Below are 23,522 nucleotides of genomic sequence, written 5' to 3' on the forward strand. Positions count from 1 at the left end.
TTCTCTATGCTGTGTAATGAAGTCTGTCAAAAAGCTTGTGGAACAGCTCACATAAAGTTGAAAAATGTGTGGATCCATTAGCCAAGTGAACTCTTCAAGCGGGATACCATGTCACTTGCTGTATTTCTGAAAAGATTTGGAAATTCAGAAAAACCACAAACACCAATGGAGAGCTTATCCTGTGCTGCCACTTTAAATACAGATCAAAATTTCCTATTTCTCTCATCTCAGTTAAGGCCAAGTCAGGACTTGTGTTGGTCTCAGATTGTTGGAGGAGGTTCAGCACCATCTTAGGTCCCTCTCCCATCACCTCCCTTTAGCGTGCAGAGTATCAGAGAGGTCACTGCCCACTTGAAACTCAGCTGTGTGTGCCATGAAAAGCAGCAGCATTTTGGTGAGGAAGGTGGTGAGGGTTTGTCATTGAATGAATCATATAAATAATTCAGCATATCTGAGGAAATTTGGAGGATGACAAGCTCTGAAATATATATTAAAACCCACAGTACTGAATTCTAATTAAAATTTATGTTAATAGCAGAATTTTCTTTTACAGAAGGTACTTTTTTTCTAACTCTGGTTTTAATCAGCTGAGTCTAATGCAAATAAATGATTCTGTAACAATTTACTTCATATATAACAGTACAGTATGGCTGGGGAAATGGGCTGAGAGAAACCTCAGGAGGTGCAGTGTCCTGCACCTGAGGAGGAGCAAACCCAGGCACAAATGTCACTTGTGTCACTTCTTTTTCCAATGACTGAGCAGTGGAGCAGGGTGCCCAGTGAGGCTGTGGAGTTCCATCCTTGAAGACATTTCAAAAGCTGTGTGGGCAACCTTGGCAACCAGCATCTGGTAGCCTTGCTTGAGCAGGGGGCCAGGCCTGATCGCCTCCAGAGGTCCTTGCCAATCTCAGCCATTCTGTGATAATAGTCCAGACAGCAAATTAGGCAAAAGTGAGCTAAAAGCAGATATATTCTTACAGTAACCACTACTCTTCCATGCATGGAGGCAGAGATTTCAGCACAGCAAAGTCAATAGGAGCAGCAGCTGTGGATGTGGGCAGCACAGTGGTGTCTAAGCCTGATACCAAGCAGCAGTGCCCAGGGCCTGGCTGTGTGTGCTGAACAGACCCAGACCTCGCTGCTGCTGTTGCAACAAGCTGGATCAGCTAGTTCACATGAGGTAAAAATATCCTAAATCCTGAATCTTGCCATCTGAGGATAAATTACTACAGGGGAATATAGCCATATAAGTAATAATGTTTGAAAAAGTAAATTGTGTTATGCTCTTTGCCTGTCTTTTCTAAATATTGTTTTAAGCATCTGAAAGCATCTGAGTCTGACTTCACAACTGCAGCAAAACCTTCCTACATGGAAGGAATAACCTGCAGGTTTTTCCCTGTTGTTGAATGGAGATGTTTCCAGCCTCCCAGGTCCTGAACTGGCAATTCAGAACAGTTTGATTGCCTGCTTGATTGTTTGTGAGATAACGGTGAGATTGGCAGTGGCAGGGTAATTTACTGAAGATTGCAATGTCAGACAATATCCAAAGGGGCTCGTGAGCATAAAGATGTGATTCACATGAGTGACAGGAGCCTGAGGGATTGATATGCCCATTCCAAGTTCATGGTGTCATCACAAGTGTTTGGCTACAGCATCCCATAATCGGCTGCATGATGAGGGCATTACAGGCAGAACTTGTGCTCACCTCTAATAACAGCTATAGCCAAAATATGGAGCAGCTTGAACAGGTAAATGTAAATTTGTCAGAGGGAGTGATTTATGTCCTGTGGTTTGTCTCTGTTATTTCTAGTGTGTTGATAGGATTTCCTTGTCTGGTGGCCATCTGAGTGACACAACTGAGTGGACTTAACAGTGGCCAAAGCTCAGTTCATAGCTGTAGAGGTCTCACAGACTGTGGGAGAAGCTGAGGAATTCTCAGAGCTTAACAGGAAAACTGCCTTGAGTTATACCCTGAAGCTAATGATGTCCTCAGAACCATTATATAAAGTGGGGAGAAAATTAGCTGTAGCAAAACAGAAAGATCCTGCAGCCTTTTTGGAGAGAATTTCAAGATGAATGGAGCTCTTAATGTGAATAGGCGAGTGACCTTAAAGCAACATATAGCTCTCACAACAAGGTAGTTTGTCTGACTTAAATCCCCTTAGAGGCCCCAGTGAAACATTGTCAGTGTAACTTGGCAATTTTGTTTTTAAATCAGGTCATGCACAGTCATTTCAGGCACACAAAATGGTTGGAAATAAAAGGCTAATTGTAAAATAAGAAAGTTTTTTGTAGTTTTAGATTGATTTTTTTCCTTTAGGTTGTTGTTTTCCCAGTTATCACTGTGCTGGTCTATTGTGCATTTGAAAATCCTGAAAATGCTTGAGTCAGGATCTTACCCTAAGGTACTTTTGTCTGCTTCCATACTGGAATGCTCTCTCTTATGTATGATTTGAATATATGCCCAGGCAATATTTGTATTCAAAAATCAGATTGATACACCTTGGGAAGTTTTACAGACGTAAGTAGACTGCAGATTGAACTCCTGATTCTTGCTAGAGTAGATGAACAAAAGTCTCTAAATTGCTTGAGATGATAATATTTCAAAGCAAATGGTTAATAATTTCTAAATCATAGCAAAACTCCATTGAGAGAACATATTTCAGTTAAATAATAATACCAAATGAAGAGATGATGTTAGAATCGTTACTGTATATGCTAAAATTGTTATTATCTGAGCATACAGATTGACCTCTCCCTTGATTCCCTTTTAATTTCTGGTGTTAAAATTCTCTTTTTTCTTAAAAATGCATATGAAAAAATATTCATTATAGTAACCTGATCTGTAATATGATGATTGAACCTACCAATTTTGTGACTGATTATTCCTTGCCCAAGTATGCACACTTGAAAGGATTTGAATACTTTTTGATGCAGAAAACATCTGGGTCAATCACTGCATCCAAGTAGAGCTAGAGCTTGACCAGAGCCCGAACTCTAATTGGAGGATATCACTTAACACATTTTAAAACAAAACTCTTAGAAACAGCAGTTATGAGTAAAAAACCTAAGGGTTACAATCAGGTTTGGGGCATGGGATGGTATGGATCCACAGTTTTAACAGCTTTTCCCAGTGCTTTAAGCTTTCCATGGATATTACTGCTCCACAGCTCTGTGCTGGATCTCAGTGCCTGTTACCTTTCAGATGGGCTGGTGGACTGCCTGGACCCTGACTGCTGCCTGCAGGCCACCTGCCAGAACAGCCTGCTGTGCCGGGGCTCGCGGGACCCGCTGGACATCATCCCGCAGGGCCACGCCGGAGCTCCCGCCGTCCGCTCCTTCTACGACCGCATCAAGCTGCTGGTGGGGAAGGACAGCACCCACATCATCCCTGGGGAAAACCCCTTCAACAGCAGGTGAGAAAGCCCCTTCAACAGCAGGGAGCAGCTCTGAACATGACACCTGGCTTTGAAAAGACAGGTGTCAGCCAAGGAAAGCAGGAGCCTCCCCTGAAATGGAAAATGTAAACCCCCTCCCTCTGATTTTTTTTAATTTTGAAATTAAGAGGCAAAGACATGGGAATAGAAGTAACAGTTCTTTACTAGAAAAATTAAAATACAAATGCAATAGTACAAAAAACATAAAACAAACCACTGCCAGAGTCAGAGCAGCCCTGGCAGGCTGTGGGGCAGGGAGGTGGCAGCAGTCCCATCCCATGGGGGCTCAGCCCTCCTGCAGTGCCAGCTGTGCTTCTGCTGGAGCAGGATCCTGCACAAGGGGGGAGTTTTCCTCTGGAGCTCCAGGGCTGGGGGAGATGGGCCTGGGCTCCTCTGGGAATGCAGTGGGGAAGAAAGCTGCTCCTCTGGGAATGCAGTGGGGAAGAAAGCTGCTCCTCTGGGAATGCAGTGGGAAGAAAGCTGCTCCTCTGGGAATGCAGTGGGGAGAAAGCTGCTCCTCTGGGAATGCTGTTCTCAGGTCAGATTGGATCCAGGTAGGAATGCTTGGCTCCTCCCCTGGGCAGAGCATCTCCCCATGGATGATGGAATTTTCTCAGCCATGCAGGGACACTCACTGGCCATCAACAGAAGATAATTAATAATTAATGGCCCATGAACAGCAGAGATCTCCTGGAGGGAGGATTGGCTGTGGGAGGGATAAAGAAAACTGCCCAATGAGCAGCAGATAACTGCCCCACCTCTAACAGATGAAATAGAATACACACCCCCATTTCCAGCCTAAGATGCTCCAGATCTGTGCATTGCATGGGAAAATTTCTGCCAGTGATTCTATTTGTGGTTTAACAGGAGCTGCTGCTTGCAGGTGCTTCATCTCAGGCATTGATCACACTAAGACCACGCTGGTGCAGTTTATGATGCGGCCTCTATTTTATAACAGAGTTTTATTAGCATTTTAACAGTGTAGCAACACCCAGAAGGTTTATTCCACTGAGTAGGAGCTTCTGAGGTTTATATTTTACGAAGACTGCCGTCTAGAGAAAGGGAAAACACTAACTAGTTTCCAGTTCATTTTTAATGTAGTGCCATTAGCACAAATTTCAATAATGGAATAGCATTTCAAATAATTTTAAAAATCCATTGATTGATGGAGTTTTATTATTTATTCCTTACATAAAACCATTTTACTTGTAGCATTGATCCACCTGACTAGGTTTTCTTTTTATTCTTTTTTTTTCTTTTTCTATGTGTGTTTTCTAAGATTATTAATTATATATTTGCAATTAATCTAAAAGCCAGCACTTCATTAATTAATATTTAATGCCATTGTATGCTTACAAGAAGACTGGTATTTATCAATATTATATAAATAGGTCTCCATGGAAAGATGCTAAGAAATTGATCAGTATATTATTTATGTTCATATCACCAAAGTTAAGACTGAAGAAAGAGCTTCATTTGAGATAACACCCAAAGGATTGCACTTCATTAGAGGAAACTGTTTTCTCAGTCAGGATCCCATTACAGGCTTAGTGGCTGATATAGAGCATGTCCCTAAATATTTGTCTGTGAAAAGAGGATCATAATGTTTCTGGATACACCAGGCAGGTCTCCATTGTACTCACCCCTATGCTGCACACAATCATTTCCATATTCCATCAGGAAACCCCTGTTGGATCCTACTCTATGTAATATAGATTTTATGCTTTCTATAAAATACTCCATGCATACACACATGGAGTTTTTAAAAAAAACGGAAAAAAATTGTTCTCTTTTCACCTAGATTTGTGGTGGATTTTCTTTTTTAATCCTGAAAGTGTTCAAGGCCAGGTTAGATGGGGATTGGAGCAGCCTGATCTAGTGGAAAATGACCTTACCCATGGCAGGGGGTTGGAACAAAATTATCTTTAAGGTCCCTTCAAACCCATTCTATGATTCTATGAATTAGTGCTCTAAACTAAACGGGAGCTGAGCATTTCAATCCTAAGGCTCCTTTAAAAAAAACCCCTCATTGGAAACTTTAGATCTTTTTTTTATATTTCTGATGGTAGGAGTCTTAGTTCTGTTTTATTCATCTGAGCTACTCTGCAGATTTTAATATATCTTTGCAAATGACCTATTAGTGATGTTAAAATTGGCCTTCACCTCTAGTTTTGAAGGTACTCCCAATAATTCTATGGCTCAGCTGCTATTTTTGGTACCAGTTTTAGGCAAATCTAATGGATAGTGTCAAATTTTAAGTTTTAGAACTGATGGGTTTGTCTTTTAAAAGTGCCACAAAGTTGGACTCCCAACTTTTCCATATTCTGAAACTGCCATTGTCTCAAATGTAGCTCCTCTGTTTGTAAGCTGTTTGCTTAGCTCAGTCATTCCATTGAAAGACATGAAAAAGTGGGACATAATAAACATTTGTGTTTTTTTCCAGTCTTAGTTTAAGAAAAAAAAAAAAAGTTCTCTCCTACTCTGCTAAAGGAATAAATAATAAAAATTATTGATTGCTAAAATAGGTAAATCTCTTTTTTTTTTTCCTGCACAGAAACAAGATTAAATTATGTTTTCAGAGGAAAAAAAATTCATTTATTTTTATATATTTAAATTCCTTGGTAAAAAAATATATAGATATAATTCCTGTATCAGTTCAATTTTTCTATTACATTTTAAAAGATTACCAAAGATGATTGTATGTGTGACTATTAGTCAAAACATTGCTTTTTATAAATCCATATTTTATCTACATTTTAGCTTATTCTAATATCCATTGTGTTCCTTATTTAGAATTTTAGAAATAAAAAGGATTATTATTGACCAAAATATTTTAATTCAAATTATTTCCTAAAATTTTAAAATTGAAGGTAGAAAAAATTAAGTCATGGGCATTATTAGTTTTCTTCTGCCATCTGGCAATTTCTTTCTAATTCTACTTTCTGCACAGTTTCCCTAGAGAAGCTTGAGTACTTTTTTCCTGCAACTATTTCTGTGTGTTTGTCACATAAAATAATTCAAGCAAAATGAATAATGCCAAAACAATTATCTTGGTCCAATGTGTTCCCAAGCAGATTTTTCTCAACAGGTTTCAATTTATATTAAATTCCATATTCTGTTACAAAATGTTGATTTAGCAAATTAAAAATTGACCTGACAGGTCAAGAAGCACTTGAAAGTCCTAAAAGAAAAGTAACAGAAATGGCTTGTTTTTATTAATTAGATTTTTTAAATGTAATATTGAAGAAAATATTGCACTCTCTCTGGAACAAAAATTTGAGAAAATAGTTGTTAAATGGGCAATATAATACAGTTAAAAAGGTACCTCACAGCCACTGAACGTCTCAGAGTGGGCAGAAAAGAGCTGCAAACCGTCCCTGGTGTGAGCCATGGAAGGAGCAGATCTGTGCCAGGGGTCTCCCAGGGCCCAGCAGCGTTTGTCATGTCCAGCCAAGCTCAGCCCAGGTGGATCCCCCTGCCCAGCTCAGACATTCCTGCTTCAGGGTGCTGTGCCTGGAGCCTGCTGAGCTCTGGGAGCAGCCCCAGTCCTGCTGGGAAGGGCTCTTCACTCCCCTTCTGTCAGCAGAGCAGAGCTGGAGGCTCATGCTGGAGGCACAGGCAATGAATAGATAAATCTTTTCACCCATGACTACAGCAAAGTGCAATTTTACAATCCCTGAGATTATGTGTTAAGAGGACTTCACCTTCTCCTTGTTTTCACCTTCTCCGGTTTCCACATTTCCAGTGTAGCAATGGAAGCCATCTACCAAGAGCTTTTCCTTTTCCATTTCCCTTTTACCAAACAGCTTCCCCCTCCCCAGTCTGCTTTTCTCAGGGTTCGGGGAAGATGGAAGGGAAAGGAGCCAGGGGCTGGAACCTCCTCTCCAGCTGGGAGCAGCAGCACTTTGTGCCTGCTGTGCACTTAGCAGCAGCAGAGCACGTGCCAAAGAGAAAAAACTGACTGTGCCTCTTAGAGGAACAGCTCATCTTCATCTCCCTTAGGTTAAACAAAGCTGTTTATCCTGCAGGTCTAGGAAACGCTTTGTCTTGCCTGTGTGTAAAGCTGGACTTTAAACCAAATCCTCCTCTTGGCAAAGTGCAAGCAAACGTTCCAAACCAGGCTGGAATGCAGTGTACAGACATCAGTCATTCCCTAAGATGAGGGAATTTGAACCTTGATGTGAAAAATTGGTCATACAAAACAGAGATGTGGCATTGCTCTGTGTTTTTCAAGTGTGTTTTGGCACACACAGGTGTGGTACTGTACCCTGCAGGGAGGTTTTGGAGTTTCAGTGTGGCTGCAGGGGCACAGCTCCGGCCTGGCTGAGTGGGAGAGAGCTTTGTACTCTGCAAAGCGTCATTAGACAATGAGGCAAGAAAAGCACTGACTGCCATTCTGTGTACACTTCTCACTGCATAAACGAGCATTTTCTTGATTTAGGTGTATAGAGGGAGCTGGGCAATATTGTGGTCCCTCAGTATTCTAAAATCCTTTGGAGTAATCTGTATTTAGAGTAAATGAGGTACAGGTGTTCCACTACTTCACTTATAAATGACATAACCTTGCTTTTGTAATTAGCTTTAATACCTTTAATTCTCTTTTTTTTTCAGTCTTGTGTCACTCATAAGAGGCCAAGTGGTGACTACAGATGGGACTCCTCTAGTTGGGGTCAACGTGTCGTTTGTCAAGTATCCAAAGTACGGCTACACCATCACTCGCCAGGATGGCACGTGAGTGTCCCTGCTCCACGGAGCCCCTGTGTGCTGTGGAGTGTCTTTGCTGATTAACAGATGGTGTGATCTAATGGAACCATGTGGTACCAGGCATTGCCTGCCTCCCAGGGCAAAGAGCTATTAAGTAAACACAAAAGTAATTTTTCACATGGCATTTTGAATACTAACTGCATGTAAATACGGGCAGGCTGACTTCTGATAATGACGTGTTAGCAGGCAGACTCCTTTCAAATAAATTGCTCTGTATCTATGAAAACATTTGTGGGCTGCAGCAATATCCAGCTGAGACAAGAAATATTTTATTTTAAAATGCAGAGCAGGCTAACACTTCTAGAAAAAAAGAAGCATCATTATAGAATAGTATATTTTGTTAAAATTTCCCTTCTGTTTCTCTTTGCTTTTGAAGATACATTCTCTTTTGAGTTTCTTCAGGGTAGAATGTAATCAAAAGATTCTAATTGAATATATTTATACAATTTCCTGCTGTGCAAAAAAGTGCTTTTGCCCCCTTGTATCAGCTTATTTGAAATGCACACAAATTCAGATAAACAAAAGTAGTGTGTCATGGTTTATCTGGTTTACTGGCTGTGGTAACTAAAACAGTTTATCTGACACAGGCATTGTAAACATTTGCCATTTTATCTTGATCTTGCATAAAAACAATAGAATTTATATAATTAATAGGAGTCAACTGAACTATAGGGAGTATTTAAGCTCCATAATTTCCAGAATATTAATCTATTATAATAAAAGTATAACGTTGATTTCAGTGGTTTGAAATTGCAGTAAATGGTGAGCTGAATGATATTTAAATCTGCATAGATTATTGGCATCATTGAGTAATTTGTTATGTCGCCAGCATTTACATAGAACTGATACCTGTTTCTGTTGTCAGAAGAACCTGGAAGTATTTCTCCTTTAAGCCAGGTTTCAAATGCCTGTACAACTCCACATTACTGCTGTGATTGTGTAGGGGTTGGAAGTAAACACCTAATTTCTCTGAAAAATGATAGATCAGTTATCTTAGGGACAGGAATTATTACTTGTAGAACATTTTTTGTTACTGTTCTTTTACTGCCATGTGTCCCATTCTATGTTTGATGGACAGGATCTTTTAGGAAAGGGATAATTCAGTGTCCTGCTCAGAATGCACTTGGCTTCTCTGCTGTTTCTATATAAAGGTGACTTGTAATAATAAATGTGGTGGTTTGTTTGTTGGGTATTTTTCAATTATTTAATACAGAAGTTATAATTTTATGAGAATGAGTTTTGTCCAAGTGATTTCAAATCATTGCTTGTCTTAGCTGGTTTTCAGCTGTTTAGTTGCCACAGGTTCACATCCCATTATTGATCATTTTAACCATGACATTTAAAACATAATCATGGTCTGCTCACTCTCCCCACCTCCAGTGGTGTGGGGAAAGAATCACCAGGGTAAAAGTAAGAAAAATCTGTCATTGAGATAAAAACAGTTTAATAACTGGAATAATGATTATAAAAACTGTAGTAAAAAGGAAAATAACAGAAAGATAAATTAATTCCCATCCAGGTTCTGAGCAGCTTTTCCCCTAGTTTATATAATGACAGTAGCACTGTATGATCTGGGGTATCGCTCAGTTCAGTTGGGGTCAGCTCTCTCAGCTGTGTCCCCTCCTAGCTCCCATTCTGCTCGCTGGTGGGATGAGGAGGAGGAGAGGCCCTGACTCTATGTAAGGATTGCTCTGCTATAATAAAAGCATCCCTGTGTGATCAACATCATTCTCATCCTGAATCCAAAACTCAGCACTCCACCAACTACTAGGAAGAAAATAAAATCTATCCCAGCCAAAATCAGACAGATACCCATCACTGTTGGTATGCCTATATAGCTGTGTCATTAGCCAGGAATGGGATTACTGGAATTGCTCAGTCTTGTCACTTCTAAAGGCCACACTTTTCTAGGTTTGACTTGGTTGCAAATGGTGGAGCCTCCCTGACGCTGCACTTTGAGCGGGCCCCGTTTATGAGCCAGGAAAGGACAGTGTGGCTGCCGTGGAACAGCTTCTATGCCATGGACACACTTGTGATGAAGACAGAGGAGAACTCCATCCCCAGCTGTGACCTCAGCGGGTTTGTCCGTCCTGACCCAGTCATCATTACATCACCACTTTCAACTTTCTTTAGTGACGCTCCCAGCCGCAATCCCATTGTGCCAGAAACCCAGGTAAGAACAGTGTGAGTGAACAGGGCAGAGAAATCAGTGCTCAGGTGACAGTTCTGACCTGAGCACAGGGCCACCACACGTCCCCTGCAATTGCTACAGCAAATGGCTCTGCAGAGCTGCACTGGTTCTGGCAGGTGACAGGTTTTCTAATGAGGGCTGCAGGAGATATCCCAGGTTTGTCACCCAGACACATTTATCTTTAATCACCTTGCACGCTCCCATTGTCATACAACATATCAAGTATACCTGTGTATTTCAGTTGCCAGCTTAGGTAAAATTCAAGAGAATTTTGCCAAGGCTTGGCATGTGCTGCTGACCACAGACTCCTTATTTCTTACTTAGGACAAAAGCAAACTCTATTGGTGCTATTTCTTCACTGCTGTATTCAGTTAGACTTTATACTGTTAGTGGAAATTGTGGGTTCCTGTGATATTTCTTATGTTTCCCTTGCATATAGCTTGCAGTAAAAATGTTTCTGCTTATTTGCCCTTTTGCCAGCAGTGGGCTCTTAAAAGATGTGTACACAGACACCAAATAATTATTTGTCAGAAATGTCAACTGAACTGTGTTGGTTTGAGGACGTCCACTCTCAGTAAAAGACATAAGTTCATAGGAATACACAAGGTGATCGATTAAATAAAAATGATTAATGTAAAGTGTTTGATCTCTTTCCTTCCCAGGTTCTTCATGAAGAAATTGAGATCCCTGGCTCTAGTATAAAGCTCAGCTACTTGAGTTCCCGCACTGCTGGATACAAATCCTTACTGAAGATCATCATGACTCAGACACTTGTGCCACTGAATCTGATCAAAGTTCATTTGATGGTAGCAGTAGAAGGGCATTTGTTCCAAAAATCATTTCAGGCATCTCCCAACTTGGCATATACATTTATCTGGGACAAAACAGATGCCTATGGTCAGAAGGTTTATGGGTTGTCAGATGCTGTAGGTAAGTCAGCATATACAAGCTCCAAAGACTTCCAAGTAACACCTATAATTCTAAATAAGAAAACTGCAAACTTCCTCATGGAGGCCTCATGTAGACTGAACAGTTTGTGTCCCCCTGACAAAATTTATCTTCTATTATGTTTCTTTTACACATTCAAGATCATATTCAGAGGGTCTAAACTCCGTTAACATGCCTGGGTTTCCTGCTAAGTACCTGACTTAGAAGATTTAGACCAGGCAACAGGAAAAACTGGCCACAGGAACTTAGGTGAAACCTAATCCATCATTACAATTTTATTTTCTTTACTTATAAAATGATCCTTGTGCTGGACTGGCTGGCAGTCTGCAGTGCATTTGAGTTTTCACACATACCCTTATTGTAGTCTCTGGTGGTATGACACATTTGAAATGAAAATGCTGTTCCTCTAATGCTGTTCAGTCTTGTAGTTCTACAGCTATTTTTAGTTAGCTTGGTTCTAGTGGGTGGGAAGAAGAGTGATCATAATAATATTTTTCAGTTTTCATTGACTGTCTGAATAATTTTAATACAACAGTGTTAAAAATGAGCATCAGAGCTGTGCTAGTCTGGAAAGAGCAGCTTTTATTAAAAAAAATATTATTTATTTTCTATATTTTCTAAATTCTTCTTTGCTATAGCTTTTCTTTCTTATGATATTGCATGGGATATTGCTTTCCTGTGTAATGCTTACAGTATAATTATGCTTAAATGCACATGAAGTTTTCACTGCCCTTTCGTAAATGGTATGTTAAATGAATATGCTAAATAAATGCTGTGAACACCTGGCAAATTAAGAATTTATCTTGTCCTGCTATCTGATATTTTTAATTATTTATTATAATTTTACTATATTTTAAAAATTTTATTTCTTACTCTCCTCTCAGCAAACCCATCGCTTCCCAGTGTGAGCTATTAAAATAGAAGTGATCAGATCCCTGCAGAGTACATGTGAATGAAGTTTCAAATTTGTGTCTAGTCAAAGATCTGAATATAATATTGTAGAATAAAAGTGAGAAATATAATCACTCCATCTTCTTGAGGAGGCTGGGGGACTGGAATACTTGATGACTTGAATGTGCTCTGGACATTTAATTCAGTGTTTCTTCAGCAAGTATATTAGATTTTATTTCATTTCAGTGTCTGTTGGATTTGAATATGAGACTTGCCCCAGTCTCATTTTATGGGAGAAGAGGACAGCACTGCTGCAAGGATTTGAACTGGATCCCTCAAACTTAGGAGGATGGTCTCTGGATAAACATCATGTACTTAATGTCAAGAGCGGTGAGTTAGTTCATTACATGTGTTTGCTGTCCTACAGGGAGTTTTTATTTTTATTATACTTACACTTCCAAAAATGTGATTTCCCCCCTCTTAATTTCATCTTTAGCTCACTAAGGTATGAGGCATATTGCAGTTGTCAGAAAATTTTTGTAGAATTTAATCACTTTTTTACTGTTCTGCACAGGCTGAATTGCCTAAAGTCCTAATCTTTACCCTCTATTCTGTTTTTTTGTTTATTCCCCTGTAATATCTTTCTGTTTTCCCTGTTTTTCTCATGTTAACCACATCTGTTCCTGGTTCCTTTTGCTTGACTTTCTTTTCCCCCTAACTTGAAATGGAGCTTACAAGGAGTAGGAGTCTGTGACAAGATACTGAGTCTCCTTTGTCTTCCTCATTAGTCACCTGTTTGTTTTTTCCTCACTTTTTTTGGTCTTCCCATATCCTAAGCTGAATCTTCGTGATCTTTTTATTTTACCAACAACTCTCTGGGAGCTGAATGCTCAGCATACATTTTGTTTGTTCCATGCAAAGTGTTGTTTGCAGCCTTCCTGCTGATCATTTCCACATAAAAAAAAGTGTATTTCTGCTTAATAAATCTAAATTATTATTCAGAATTGGCAAAATCAGGCTCTTTGAACTCACTTCCAGTGCTGGGCAGTGGATGCATATTTGGGTAGTACATGCCAACAGAGAGTGTTGCCACCAGTGGGGAGCCAGTTATGTTAGGGTCATACAACTTCATTTCCACAAGAACATGAAGCTAAAAGTTGCCAGCCAGATTTCCACAGTTTTTGATAATACAGAATATGGTCACACTCCCAGAAAATCTACTCCCTTCTTGGAGCAGGGGTCTGCTCTTTGAACAAATATTTTGAAGATAAATCCTATCTTGGAGGTATTTTCTTGAAGTCTATTAGAGATCTGTACCACCAGCTTCCCTCTTGCCTTTTATCACTGATCCTTAGCAGCCCTTCTGGGAGTTTGATCTTTCTCCTATCTTTTCATTTTCTGAACTATCATTTTCTGTGGTTCCTCAATTTCTCATTTTTCATTTTCCATTAAAAATGTGTGAAAGACTGAGAGGTGGAGAGAGAACAGTAAGGTTGGCACAGAATTCCAAACAAAACATGATACAGGAAACTGGAGTGAGGCACAAATAAGGAACTGCTCTTCTTCACCCACTCAGAAACCATCTAAACCACAATCCCAGGCAAGAGCTGTGTGGCAGGATTTTCTTTCATAATGAATACCAAGAGACTCTGGGTGTAGGTTTGGGTCTGTGGATGTGTATGTGTGTGGGTTTTAACACTGAATCTTCATTACACCTTTATTTTTACTACTACAAAATGCTTCTGTTCTTTTTGAACCACTGAAAAACCAAATGCCAGTCATTTCAATGTACAATCCCTAAAAGCAGCTGTTGAAAAGAAAACAGCCTCAAGTCCCCTGCAATGAATAGTGGTAATAACCACTTCTTCTCCTCTCTGTCCTTAGGTATATTGCACAAAGGCAATGGAGAAAATCAGTTTCTCACTCAGCAGCCGGCTGTGATAACCAGCATTATGGGGAACGGGCGCCGCAGAAGCATATCCTGTCCGAGCTGCAATGGTCTGGCAGAAGGAAATAAACTCTTGGCCCCTGTAGCACTGGCAGTGGGTATTGATGGAAGTCTCTTTGTTGGGGATTTTAACTATATTCGGCGTATCTTCCCCTCCAGGAATGTCACGAGCATCCTGGAGCTGAGGTAAGGCTTCACCTCAGCGCTTCGCTTCTGGAGCCTGTGCTTAAATCAGCCTTTGCCATTACTTCTTATAATTTTAAAAAACATTGTCACTTTCAACCTATTTAAATTCCAGTGGAGAAATGGGGCACAGAAATGCATAGTTCAAAGTCTGTAACTTACCCAAGCATTGACTAAAGTGAAGGACTTAAGAGCAGAAACAAACTTGCACAGAAAGTACAAACCATCTCTTTCTGTCTCATTAGTAATCACTGATTCAGTCCTCCCTCAGTGCATCTTTTGTTTGAAAAGTCTAGAATTGACTACTCTTAGGTACTGAGCCACAGTGACAGGCAAAGGTGTAACAATCTCATGAGGTCAGAGGGAAGGTTCTCCTGCCAGTGGTTTTGAGATCCACTTTCACATTTCTTCTCCATGCTTGTGAGTCTATTTCTGTAGATTGACAAGTGCAGTTCAGATTGACATACAGATTCATTTTGCATCATCAGAAATCTTTTTAAGATTTTAACTCTTTCCTCCTGTCCCATGCCCTGCTCCACCTTAAGATTTGATCACTTAATAGGGAAGGCATAAGTGTAGAATGTACCACTTCACCCATTTCTGTTCCATCTCCTTTTTTCATTTTTCCAGGAGAGTCAAGAGCTATTGCTTCAAACCCTCACTCATATAACTGGACCTTATACTTACAGCACTACTGAGTATTTGCAGAAAAATGAGGGAAAATAGTGTGCCCTGGCTGTCTGCTGCCCCTCCTGGAGCCCACTCAGGCAGTAGCATTGGTGCTCCTGGAAACTGGATATAACTGCAAATTATTGAGTACATTGAGTGAATTTAGGTCACAAGTCTTTTTTTAATTATATGACCAATAACCAATTCCTCTGCTTCCACATTTAGTTTTTAATTAGTGGGGAAAAGTGCAAAATGATTGGACTGATAAAGAATAGGAGGCCTAGCTCTATTTTACACCTCTCTTCTATTCATGTCATTCTGTTGATGTCACTATTGTGAATTCTGATTCTATAGAAAAGAAAAGAGATCTGATTCAGGCCAATTCAACTCTGAAATCACTCTCTGACACCTACCTCATACACCATCAGGCTGCCTCATTATATTTATTTTTTTAAGTCATGGATCATCCAGTGCTTTCTGCTAGCAGCACAGTTTAAACCACAGAAGGTAGCTGGCATGGAAGTGTGACCTGCTATAAATATTTATATCAATATGCACTATAACTCTGCATTATACAGAATATGCTATTTTTTTTCCTAAGTTGTTCAGATTTTTTTAGCTTTTTAGTAAATAGACTACATCTTTATAGGTGAAGAGAAAACATTTTCAGATTAGTATATCTCTTATAATGCATTTTTATGCACCTCACTTACCAATATCAGCCAGTGACCATTTCCTAGCCCACCTTATGTTTGAAAATGTTGCCTCAAAATTTACAACAATATTAGTGTGAGTACTTTGCTTTCTCCTTCTCTAGGAGAGATTGAGAGGGAATTTGGGTTTTCATCATGTGAGGGAAAATTGGGAAGGACATCAGTAAAGAAATAGAGATGGATTTTTATCTGCTGTTGTCCACTTCCTCCTTTATAAAAGTCTGTTTTCCATAGCATAGTTTCTTTAGCTTCTGTTATAACTAGAAGCAATTAACAATTAAGCTGATGCATTGTGAGTGCTGTTGGACAGCTGCAAAGGACTTGACATACAGATTTATAGGATTTACAGACTTTAGGATTACATTATGATGTCTTTTACACCCCGTTCCTCTAAAGGGAATTAAGGTCCATTCCAGCCAACATAATCTATAGCAGTAATTGTGATTCATTGCTCATCTTGAGATCTGCATGAGTTACATGGGTAAGAGGTTGAAGATTTGAGCCATGTAAGTGTGAATGAGAGCAGAGTCTTCAGCTCCTAGCAAGTAGTTTGGATTATGTTGCAGCCAGTATGTCCACAAGTACTACAAACCAAATACATGGCTTTGTTTAGATTTCACAGCTGATGTCATTTTGGTTTCACATAAGCCCCTTGAATGCCTTTGTATGTCAGAATATCCCAGTGTGCATATTTCCTTCACACTGGCCTTTGAGAAGGTGCCTGGTTGCAATGGCCAGCAGGGATTTGGACTCCAGGGTTGTACCTGGGGCTGCAAGCTGGGGGCTGCTCCTGGAGTGCTGCAGCTCAGGAGTCACAACCTCCTTCCTCTGTTCAGTGCGTATTCCTAAATGGAAATTATATCAACACAGCAAAAAGCTGTGTTCATTTTCTTGAGGGAGGTAGAGAACACTTTTCCTTTGGCTCTGTGTCTGGGCAGTAAGCTGTGGAGCAGTTAATGCTGTTTATCTCCCATTGTACAGTACCTTACTGCTCACTTAGAAGGGGCTTTTTTACCCTAACATTGGCTTGGATAGGCTTCAACAGATACCATGGAGCATCCAAACTTGCTTTAAGCAATTATTTTAGAGATTAGGAGGAGAGAAAAACAAACTGCACAGTAAAAATTTGTCTGAAATAGCCTTTTGGAAAATTATTCTAATTAAAGAGGTTGCCTTCAACTGGCAGATAATATCCAAAACCAGTGCTTTCCCCTGCCCAGTTCTGTATTCAGAGAGCTGCCAGTTTCTCTCACTCCTAGCCCCCAAGCTACCCATATTTCCATGTGAAAATTCTTTCAGTTGTTCAGAAAGTTTCCTAAATATGAGGGGAGGGGGGTGGGGGCAGGGGTATCCTGTAGGGAATTAGCTTGCAGCTCTATCCCTCCCAGCCACTCTTCACCTGTAAACTAAGCTAAGGCTAGTGCTGAAAAGAGATATCTTCTCCTGTGTCCTTTTGTAAAATAAAACAAATACTATGTTTGCTTTACCATCTATTCTTCAGCTAACTGTTTGTTCTTTTTTCTTCTGTTCCCTTTCTATAAAGAAATAAAGAGTTTAAACATAGGTAAGACATGAGCTCTTTCCCATATAATTTGATATGGTTTGTTTGCTTCATTGTGTTTGCTTTTTGTGTTGTGCTTCTTGTGTAATGTTATGTTCTTCATGTACCATATATAGAAACATTTTTATGTGCTAATTGTGTGTTATGAATATGATAAGCATTAGCAATTACAAAATGCAGTCAAAAAGCAGCCAATAAGTCCTGACAGTAATTAGAAATTTCTAGTAGAATGCAAGTATAATGAATCCCAAGCTAACTTCTAGATAAACACCTCTCCCTGCTGTCTATAATTGGTCTAAATGGTCAAGGGAAACTACAACAGCATTCTCACAAACACCAGAAAGGTTCACAAAAGCACTAATGACTGCATATAGGTCAAATACTCATTTTCTGGTCATTAATGATTTTCTGAACCCACTGTCTTTTGCCATAATTTAGTTTATATTTCTTTTGTCAAACACATTTAATAGCCAACCTGTGGGGCTGGCTGTGTGCAACCACTAGAAGCAGTCACTGTGAGATTGAGGGAGGCAGAACCCTCCTGGATGTTAGGAGAGAGCACTAGGTGTTCTGGATGGCTGCAGCATAGGAAACACTTGTGCCACCTTTCATGTCACACCTGGAACAGGGAGAATGTTCACCCTGGAGAAAATCAAGGGCAAGAACAAGAAGAGCTCTTGTAAACTGTTTCATAGTGTCCTGTGCATTTCCCTTTTAAAACCATACTTTCCATTTTTGTGATACAAGTTGATGCAATAGATGGTCTGGACTAAACAGGATCATTTCCCCTTAACGATATATTTTGGCATAGTAACATTATGCCCTAACTATTCTTATCTGGGTAAATTAATTCACAATTTGCTAATGATTATTGGTGATGCTGGAGGCTCCTTATTGCTTCAACTAAGCCTATTTTATTTTCCATCTGCTTAGAGATCTGCTCTGGACAGCTTCTCTTTTGGTTAAACCTAAAGAAAAGCTGCTCCTGAACAAGAATTTGATGCACCTGTGAGAAGAACAGGGAGAATGAGCTGCACTTGCTGCCAGGCCCCAGGCTCCCTCAGAGAGCAGAGTGAGGCTGCAGATGGTGGTGACCACACATTCACTCGGGGGCTGGAGGCACAGACATTATTGGCAGAGGCCTCTGAGCAACACTGAATGCCATGGAAAATCTTTTAAAACAAGTTACAATCCTTGGCCTCCTATAATTCAAGTGAAAGATTGCAATGGTGTGGAGAAAAGAAAGGCAGAGGTCTTTAATTGCTCGGGTGCCAGTTTGAGAAATATTGAGTACTCATTTATAAAACAAATCCCTGTTAGAGGTAATAGTTTCATCGATTCTTTGGGAGCATAGTGAGTGCATGTTACCTTCCAGCAGTCATTTTCTGTCAAATTCCCTCAAAAATTTGCTTGGAGTGTTCCACTATCTGTTCACTGACCTAGTTCAGGAAAGAGGGCAGGAGTATGGAACAGGTCTGCAGCTCCAGTGAGCTGCTCTCTGATCTGGAACCGAGCTTGTGACTGACCCCCTGGCACAACGGCCCTGAGGAGATCCCAGAGGAGAAAGGCAGGGTGAGCTCCATGGATGCACCACGACTGCAGGAGCGGGGAGGGAAATATCCCATGTTCTGCCATTGCTCTTTACCCTGACTCATGTCTTATCCCATCCTGGTAGCAGCAGGGCACACCCTAGGGCTGGCTGAGGGCAGAGGGAAGGCAAGGGTGGGCACAGGCTGGCAAAACCTGTGACAACAAGAGAGACCCTTCCATTCCTGCAGGGTGGCAGCTGCTCCCCTGGGCACCGTGTGAGCAGCTCTCACCACTGAGTCCAGCAGGACCCTGACTTCCACTGCAAGCAGAGGTGTCTGTGCCCAGCTCCTGTCTGTGCCCAGCTCCTGTCTGTGCCCAGCTCCAGTCTGTGCCCAGCTCCTGTCTGTGCCCAGCTCCTGTCTGTGCCCAGCTCCTGTCTGGGCCTGCCTCGGGTGCCCATTTGGCCAGGGTGGGGGATGTACCTTGTTTCAGAAGGGCCATGAAAAAGGCACCAGCTGCAGGGCAACCTTGATCTAAGTCTGGGTGTGTTTGTGAAGTACAGCACAAGGCCAGCACCACAGCAGAGTGTGTTCAGTGTAAGGGGAAAGCATGGTGGGAGAACAGAGCAGAGTTTGGAAGCAATGACAAACGTGCAGGTGTTTGTATGGCTCAGATACCCAAGAGACTGGAGGAATCTCTAAAGTGGAAAGGACTATTTTTCTATGTTGCAAAGAAGGTTGAGCATTATTTTGGAGGGATGAGAAGGAATGTGGTAAGGGTGTAGTGGAGAGGTGCAGTCTGCTGTTGAATATAAGGAGACAAACTTGGAGAATAATGAGATTGTCCTCTAATCTCAAGCATGTCACTAGTTTCCCTGCATAACTTTGTCTACACCACTTAACCTCTCTGTGCCTCAGTTTCCTCCTCTGTAAAATGGGTGCTACACCCATCTTTTTAAAGTACTCCAAGATCCATGCATGAAATAAACCTGCCAAGTATTTTTTTTTGTTTATTGTATTTCATCTCTAATTTCTACACTCCTAGACTTCAGCAGATGGTATTGCCTCTGCCTACCGAATTGTGATCCAACCAATCTCCTTCCTACTTTCTACAGTCTTAGAACAAACCATTATTGACCTAAACCCATGGCATGTCAAAGACTGGCATAGAGGAAAATAACTGTAGAAAGCGATATTTTGGGGCCTCCTCATTCCTCCAAATCTGGAGGAATCATGACCACATGACCACAGTTACCTTGGTGTGCCGATGGATCCATCTGCCGAAAGTGGCTTTATTATAGTTTCAGCGATTCTGCTCAAGAAATGGCTTATGTCCATCATAGCTTACCTCTGTGTATCCTCACTCTTGGAGATGGGCACTTTTGCCACATGAAACTAGGAGTGTGGATATTTGGAGGCAAATATCTCTGGTTACTGGTAAGTAACCTTCATTTTTTTTCTTCCCGTCTTCATTTGTCTTCTATGCTTTGAAACCACCATTGACCTTATTTATGCTCACCCATAGGCTCCAAAGGCTGGAAAATTCACATCATGCTTAAAATCCAAATAAACTGAGTAAAACTAGCCAGGCAAGATTTTGAAAATATTTCTGCACTGCAGTTCCGTGTGTGTGAATGTATATATATTGTGAAGATTGACATTTCCCAATTTGCAGATGATTTGCTAAAGTAGTTCTAAAATGTGACAAGCTGTCAAAAAACATATATTTCAGAAGGGAAGTAGCTTTCCATATGAGCGCCCATTCCAATCACGAACTGAGGACCAGTTTTTCAATAACAGAAGATTTGGAGTTAAAGTCAGACACTTGGGGTCTCTGGTTTTAGTTATATAACCAACCTCATCTGCTGTAAATTACATTCTTGATAAGAATGAATGAAAACAAATTTGCTTTAGAAATAAATTCGTTATGCCGCTGCCTCCTATTTATACAAGACCTCACAAATCTTGTGGCGTAATCTAAGTAACTCAGAAACTGATTCTTTGATCCTACTCCTATGACTTCTGCTTCCAAAGGAAGTTAAACAAGGTAGCGGGAGGGGGGAAACAGATAAGCTGAAGAGAATTGACCTGGAGCAGATCTAAAGGGCTAAAGAGATCAAGAGGAAAGACTGCTGTGCAGCTCTGGCTTATTGGGCTCTGCTGTGCAAGGTTCAGTGTAGAAAGATGAGTGAGATTTAAAATTACAATCCCTCTGAACACTGACCAGGCCCTAATCAAGTCAGTCCTCAGGTGATGGTCCTTCAGACCTCACCTCCATTCCAAGGTGTCAGACTTTCTTTCCAGATCTTTCTGTGCCTGATGAGTATCCAAGCTCTGAAAGCCTGTGAAGTTTCTAGACTGCTCAGCTGTTTCTGTTTTATGCTTTCTTTTTCTCTAAAGCAACAATCCTGCTCATAAATACTATCTGGCCGTGGACCCTGTTTCAGGCTCCCTCTACGTGTCGGACACCAATAGCCGACGGATATACAAAGTCAAGTCCCTCACGGGCACCAAGGACCTTGCTGGTAACTCTGAAGTGGTGGCAGGGACAGGAGAGCAGTGCCTGCCCTTTGACGAAGCCAGATGTGGGGATGGAGGGAAGGCAGTGGACGCAACCCTAATGAGCCCGCGAGGTAAAGGAGGAAAAGGAGCCGGAGAAAATGACTGCGTGCAGCTAGGCTGGATGTGGAAATAATTATCTGGCAATTAAATCACTCCTTGCTCAGTGATTTTTATTCTGGGCTTTAATTACAGTGGATTGGCAAGTGTTCGTGCTTTGTTTAGTTAAAGCAAACTTTATTACCCCGGCACTGAGTGCTGCAAAAGGAGAACAGAACACAAATTAGCAGGGTACCGCTCACTCCAAGAAGCAAGCGTGTGAACAGGGAAACTGATTACTGTTTGAGATGCAGTCTTTGGGGAGAGAAACTGCTTGCTGCGGCTTTTCTCTGAGTTTTTCCTCCATGTATCTCCTTTTTCTTCAGAATCAGAGAAAAAAAATAAAAGGATTTTTGCCCTTTACAGTTTCTAATTTTTGACCAAAATTTTTCAAGATGATACAGAGATTTGGGGCTGGGTTTCTTTTTAAGATTTTTTTTTCCTCTGTTGTTTCATCTTAATTATAAGGATGAATTAATCAGGTGTATTGCCATGTGTTTCAAACATCTTTGGGCTTTTTCAGTGGCTGAAAATAACTAGGTGACCATAAAGGTACACAAAAATGGAAAGTCCTGTTTCTTTGTATAGGAAGTAGTTTCAGTTAACACACAGAAATTAAAAAGACGAAGCTCTGTCTTCTCTCACTGCCCAGTGGGATGAGCACTGCAACCACTTGAGGACAGAATTTTTTTTTAGATCAATATTTTATTTTCAGCCTGAGAAATGGACAAGGCAGTGCACCAAATCAAAGCAGGAAAGGCATGTGAGAAAAAGGCTGCCCTCCTTCCCAACAGGCAGCAGCATCTGTCTGTTCCTCCAAGGGAGCACCCTTCCTTTCTGTGCCTTTCCTCTCTAAGGACTCACAGTGTGACAGGCATTGAACCTTCCCTTTTTTTATAGGCTGGCAACCCCTGTGTCTTCATCTGGAAACACCAGATGTTTTCTGTATTTTCACTGCAACGGGTCAAAGAATTAAAAAAAAAAAAAATCCAGAAATAATACAACGTCCTCTTAGTTTTCACAAAATTTTGGAGGTATATTAAAAGATTTCTAAAAAATTCTTCATCCTCATTAGATTCTTCTGATGAAGAAAGCAATGCCTCAAATTTTTCAGTAAAATGGGAGGATAATTTTTAATTTGGTTTATGTAATATATCAGAGAGTTTGAATCTAGCAATAAGCTGATGCATTTTGCTGGGTCTTTTGCATGTTTGGGGATTTCTGTGGCTTTCTTTAAAGCCTTGAAGGATAAACCTGCTTGATGCCATTTCTTTGGCAGAGCAATGGGTTTTTGGAAGGTTCCAGGACCTATGTTCAGGTTGGGAGGGAGGAAGGAGCAGGGGAAGTGAAAAAATTTCAAAATTAAAAAATTACAAAAACCCTACAAAATCTTGTAATCAAGCCAAAGCCTGCCTTGAAGCAGGAGCCTCACTGCTGCACTGATGCCCGGGTTTTATATTTGCAGGAATTGCAGTGGATAAGTATGGTCTCATGTATTTTGTTGATGCCACTATGATTAGAAAAGTGGATCAGAATGGAATTATATCAACCCTGCTAGGCTCCAATGACCTTACTGCTGTTCGACCTCTCAGCTGTGATTCCAGCATGGATGTCACCCAGGTATATTCTTACTGCATTTATTTTCCTCTCTGCCTTAGAAGAGATGGGCATCTATTTTGGATGACTGCCTGGCCACTTAAGAAATACATTATGCAGCACAAGATGATAACGTATTTGATTTGTTACTGAAATGAGTGAACCATCCTTTTTATTGTGGCTAACACAGTTTATTTATGCAACTATAGAGAAATAAGGTTGAGATAATGGGAGTTATTGTCTTAATTGCCTGTTTTTCTGTAATTATTGTAGAGCTTCCACAGTGTAGCATTCATTCTTGCACAGAAACACAATTAGCCAAAGTTACAACTGCACGTAGCTTTAATATTTCCAAAAGACAAAATCATTGTTTGAAATAGTTGCCGTTCATGACTTGGTTTCATGATTTACACTGATAAACCCCTCACTAATTG

The 23,522-nt window shown here is 40.6% G+C and overlaps 1 protein-coding gene across 20 annotated transcripts in view; it reads left to right on the top strand.

Moving 5' to 3' along the window:
• Positions 1-23,522, top strand: part of TENM2 (teneurin transmembrane protein 2) — a 613,377-nt gene that overhangs the window by 567,212 nt on the left and 22,643 nt on the right. For 16 of the 20 annotated variants that reach the window (XM_072935329.1, XM_072935331.1, XM_030284000.4 and 13 more), the window contains 9 exons: positions 3,206-3,416; positions 8,049-8,168; positions 10,113-10,374; positions 11,055-11,322; positions 12,478-12,621; positions 14,116-14,365; positions 17,288-17,308; positions 21,235-21,467; positions 22,958-23,112. In XM_072935329.1, coding sequence (XP_072791430.1) covers positions 3,206-3,416; positions 8,049-8,168; positions 10,113-10,374; positions 11,055-11,322; positions 12,478-12,621; positions 14,116-14,365; positions 17,288-17,308; positions 21,235-21,467; positions 22,958-23,112 — 1,664 coding nt within the window. The remainder of the gene's footprint in view (positions 1-3,205; positions 3,417-8,048; positions 8,169-10,112; positions 10,375-11,054; positions 11,323-12,477; positions 12,622-14,115; positions 14,366-17,287; positions 17,309-21,234; positions 21,468-22,957; positions 23,113-23,522) is intronic. The other 4 variants (XM_072935333.1, XM_072935336.1, XM_072935338.1 and 1 more) reach the window with 1 other exon arrangement.

The sequence above is a fragment of the Taeniopygia guttata genome, chromosome 13 (assembly GCF_048771995.1).
Source record: "Taeniopygia guttata chromosome 13, bTaeGut7.mat, whole genome shotgun sequence".
NCBI lineage: Eukaryota > Metazoa > Chordata > Aves > Passeriformes > Estrildidae > Taeniopygia > Taeniopygia guttata.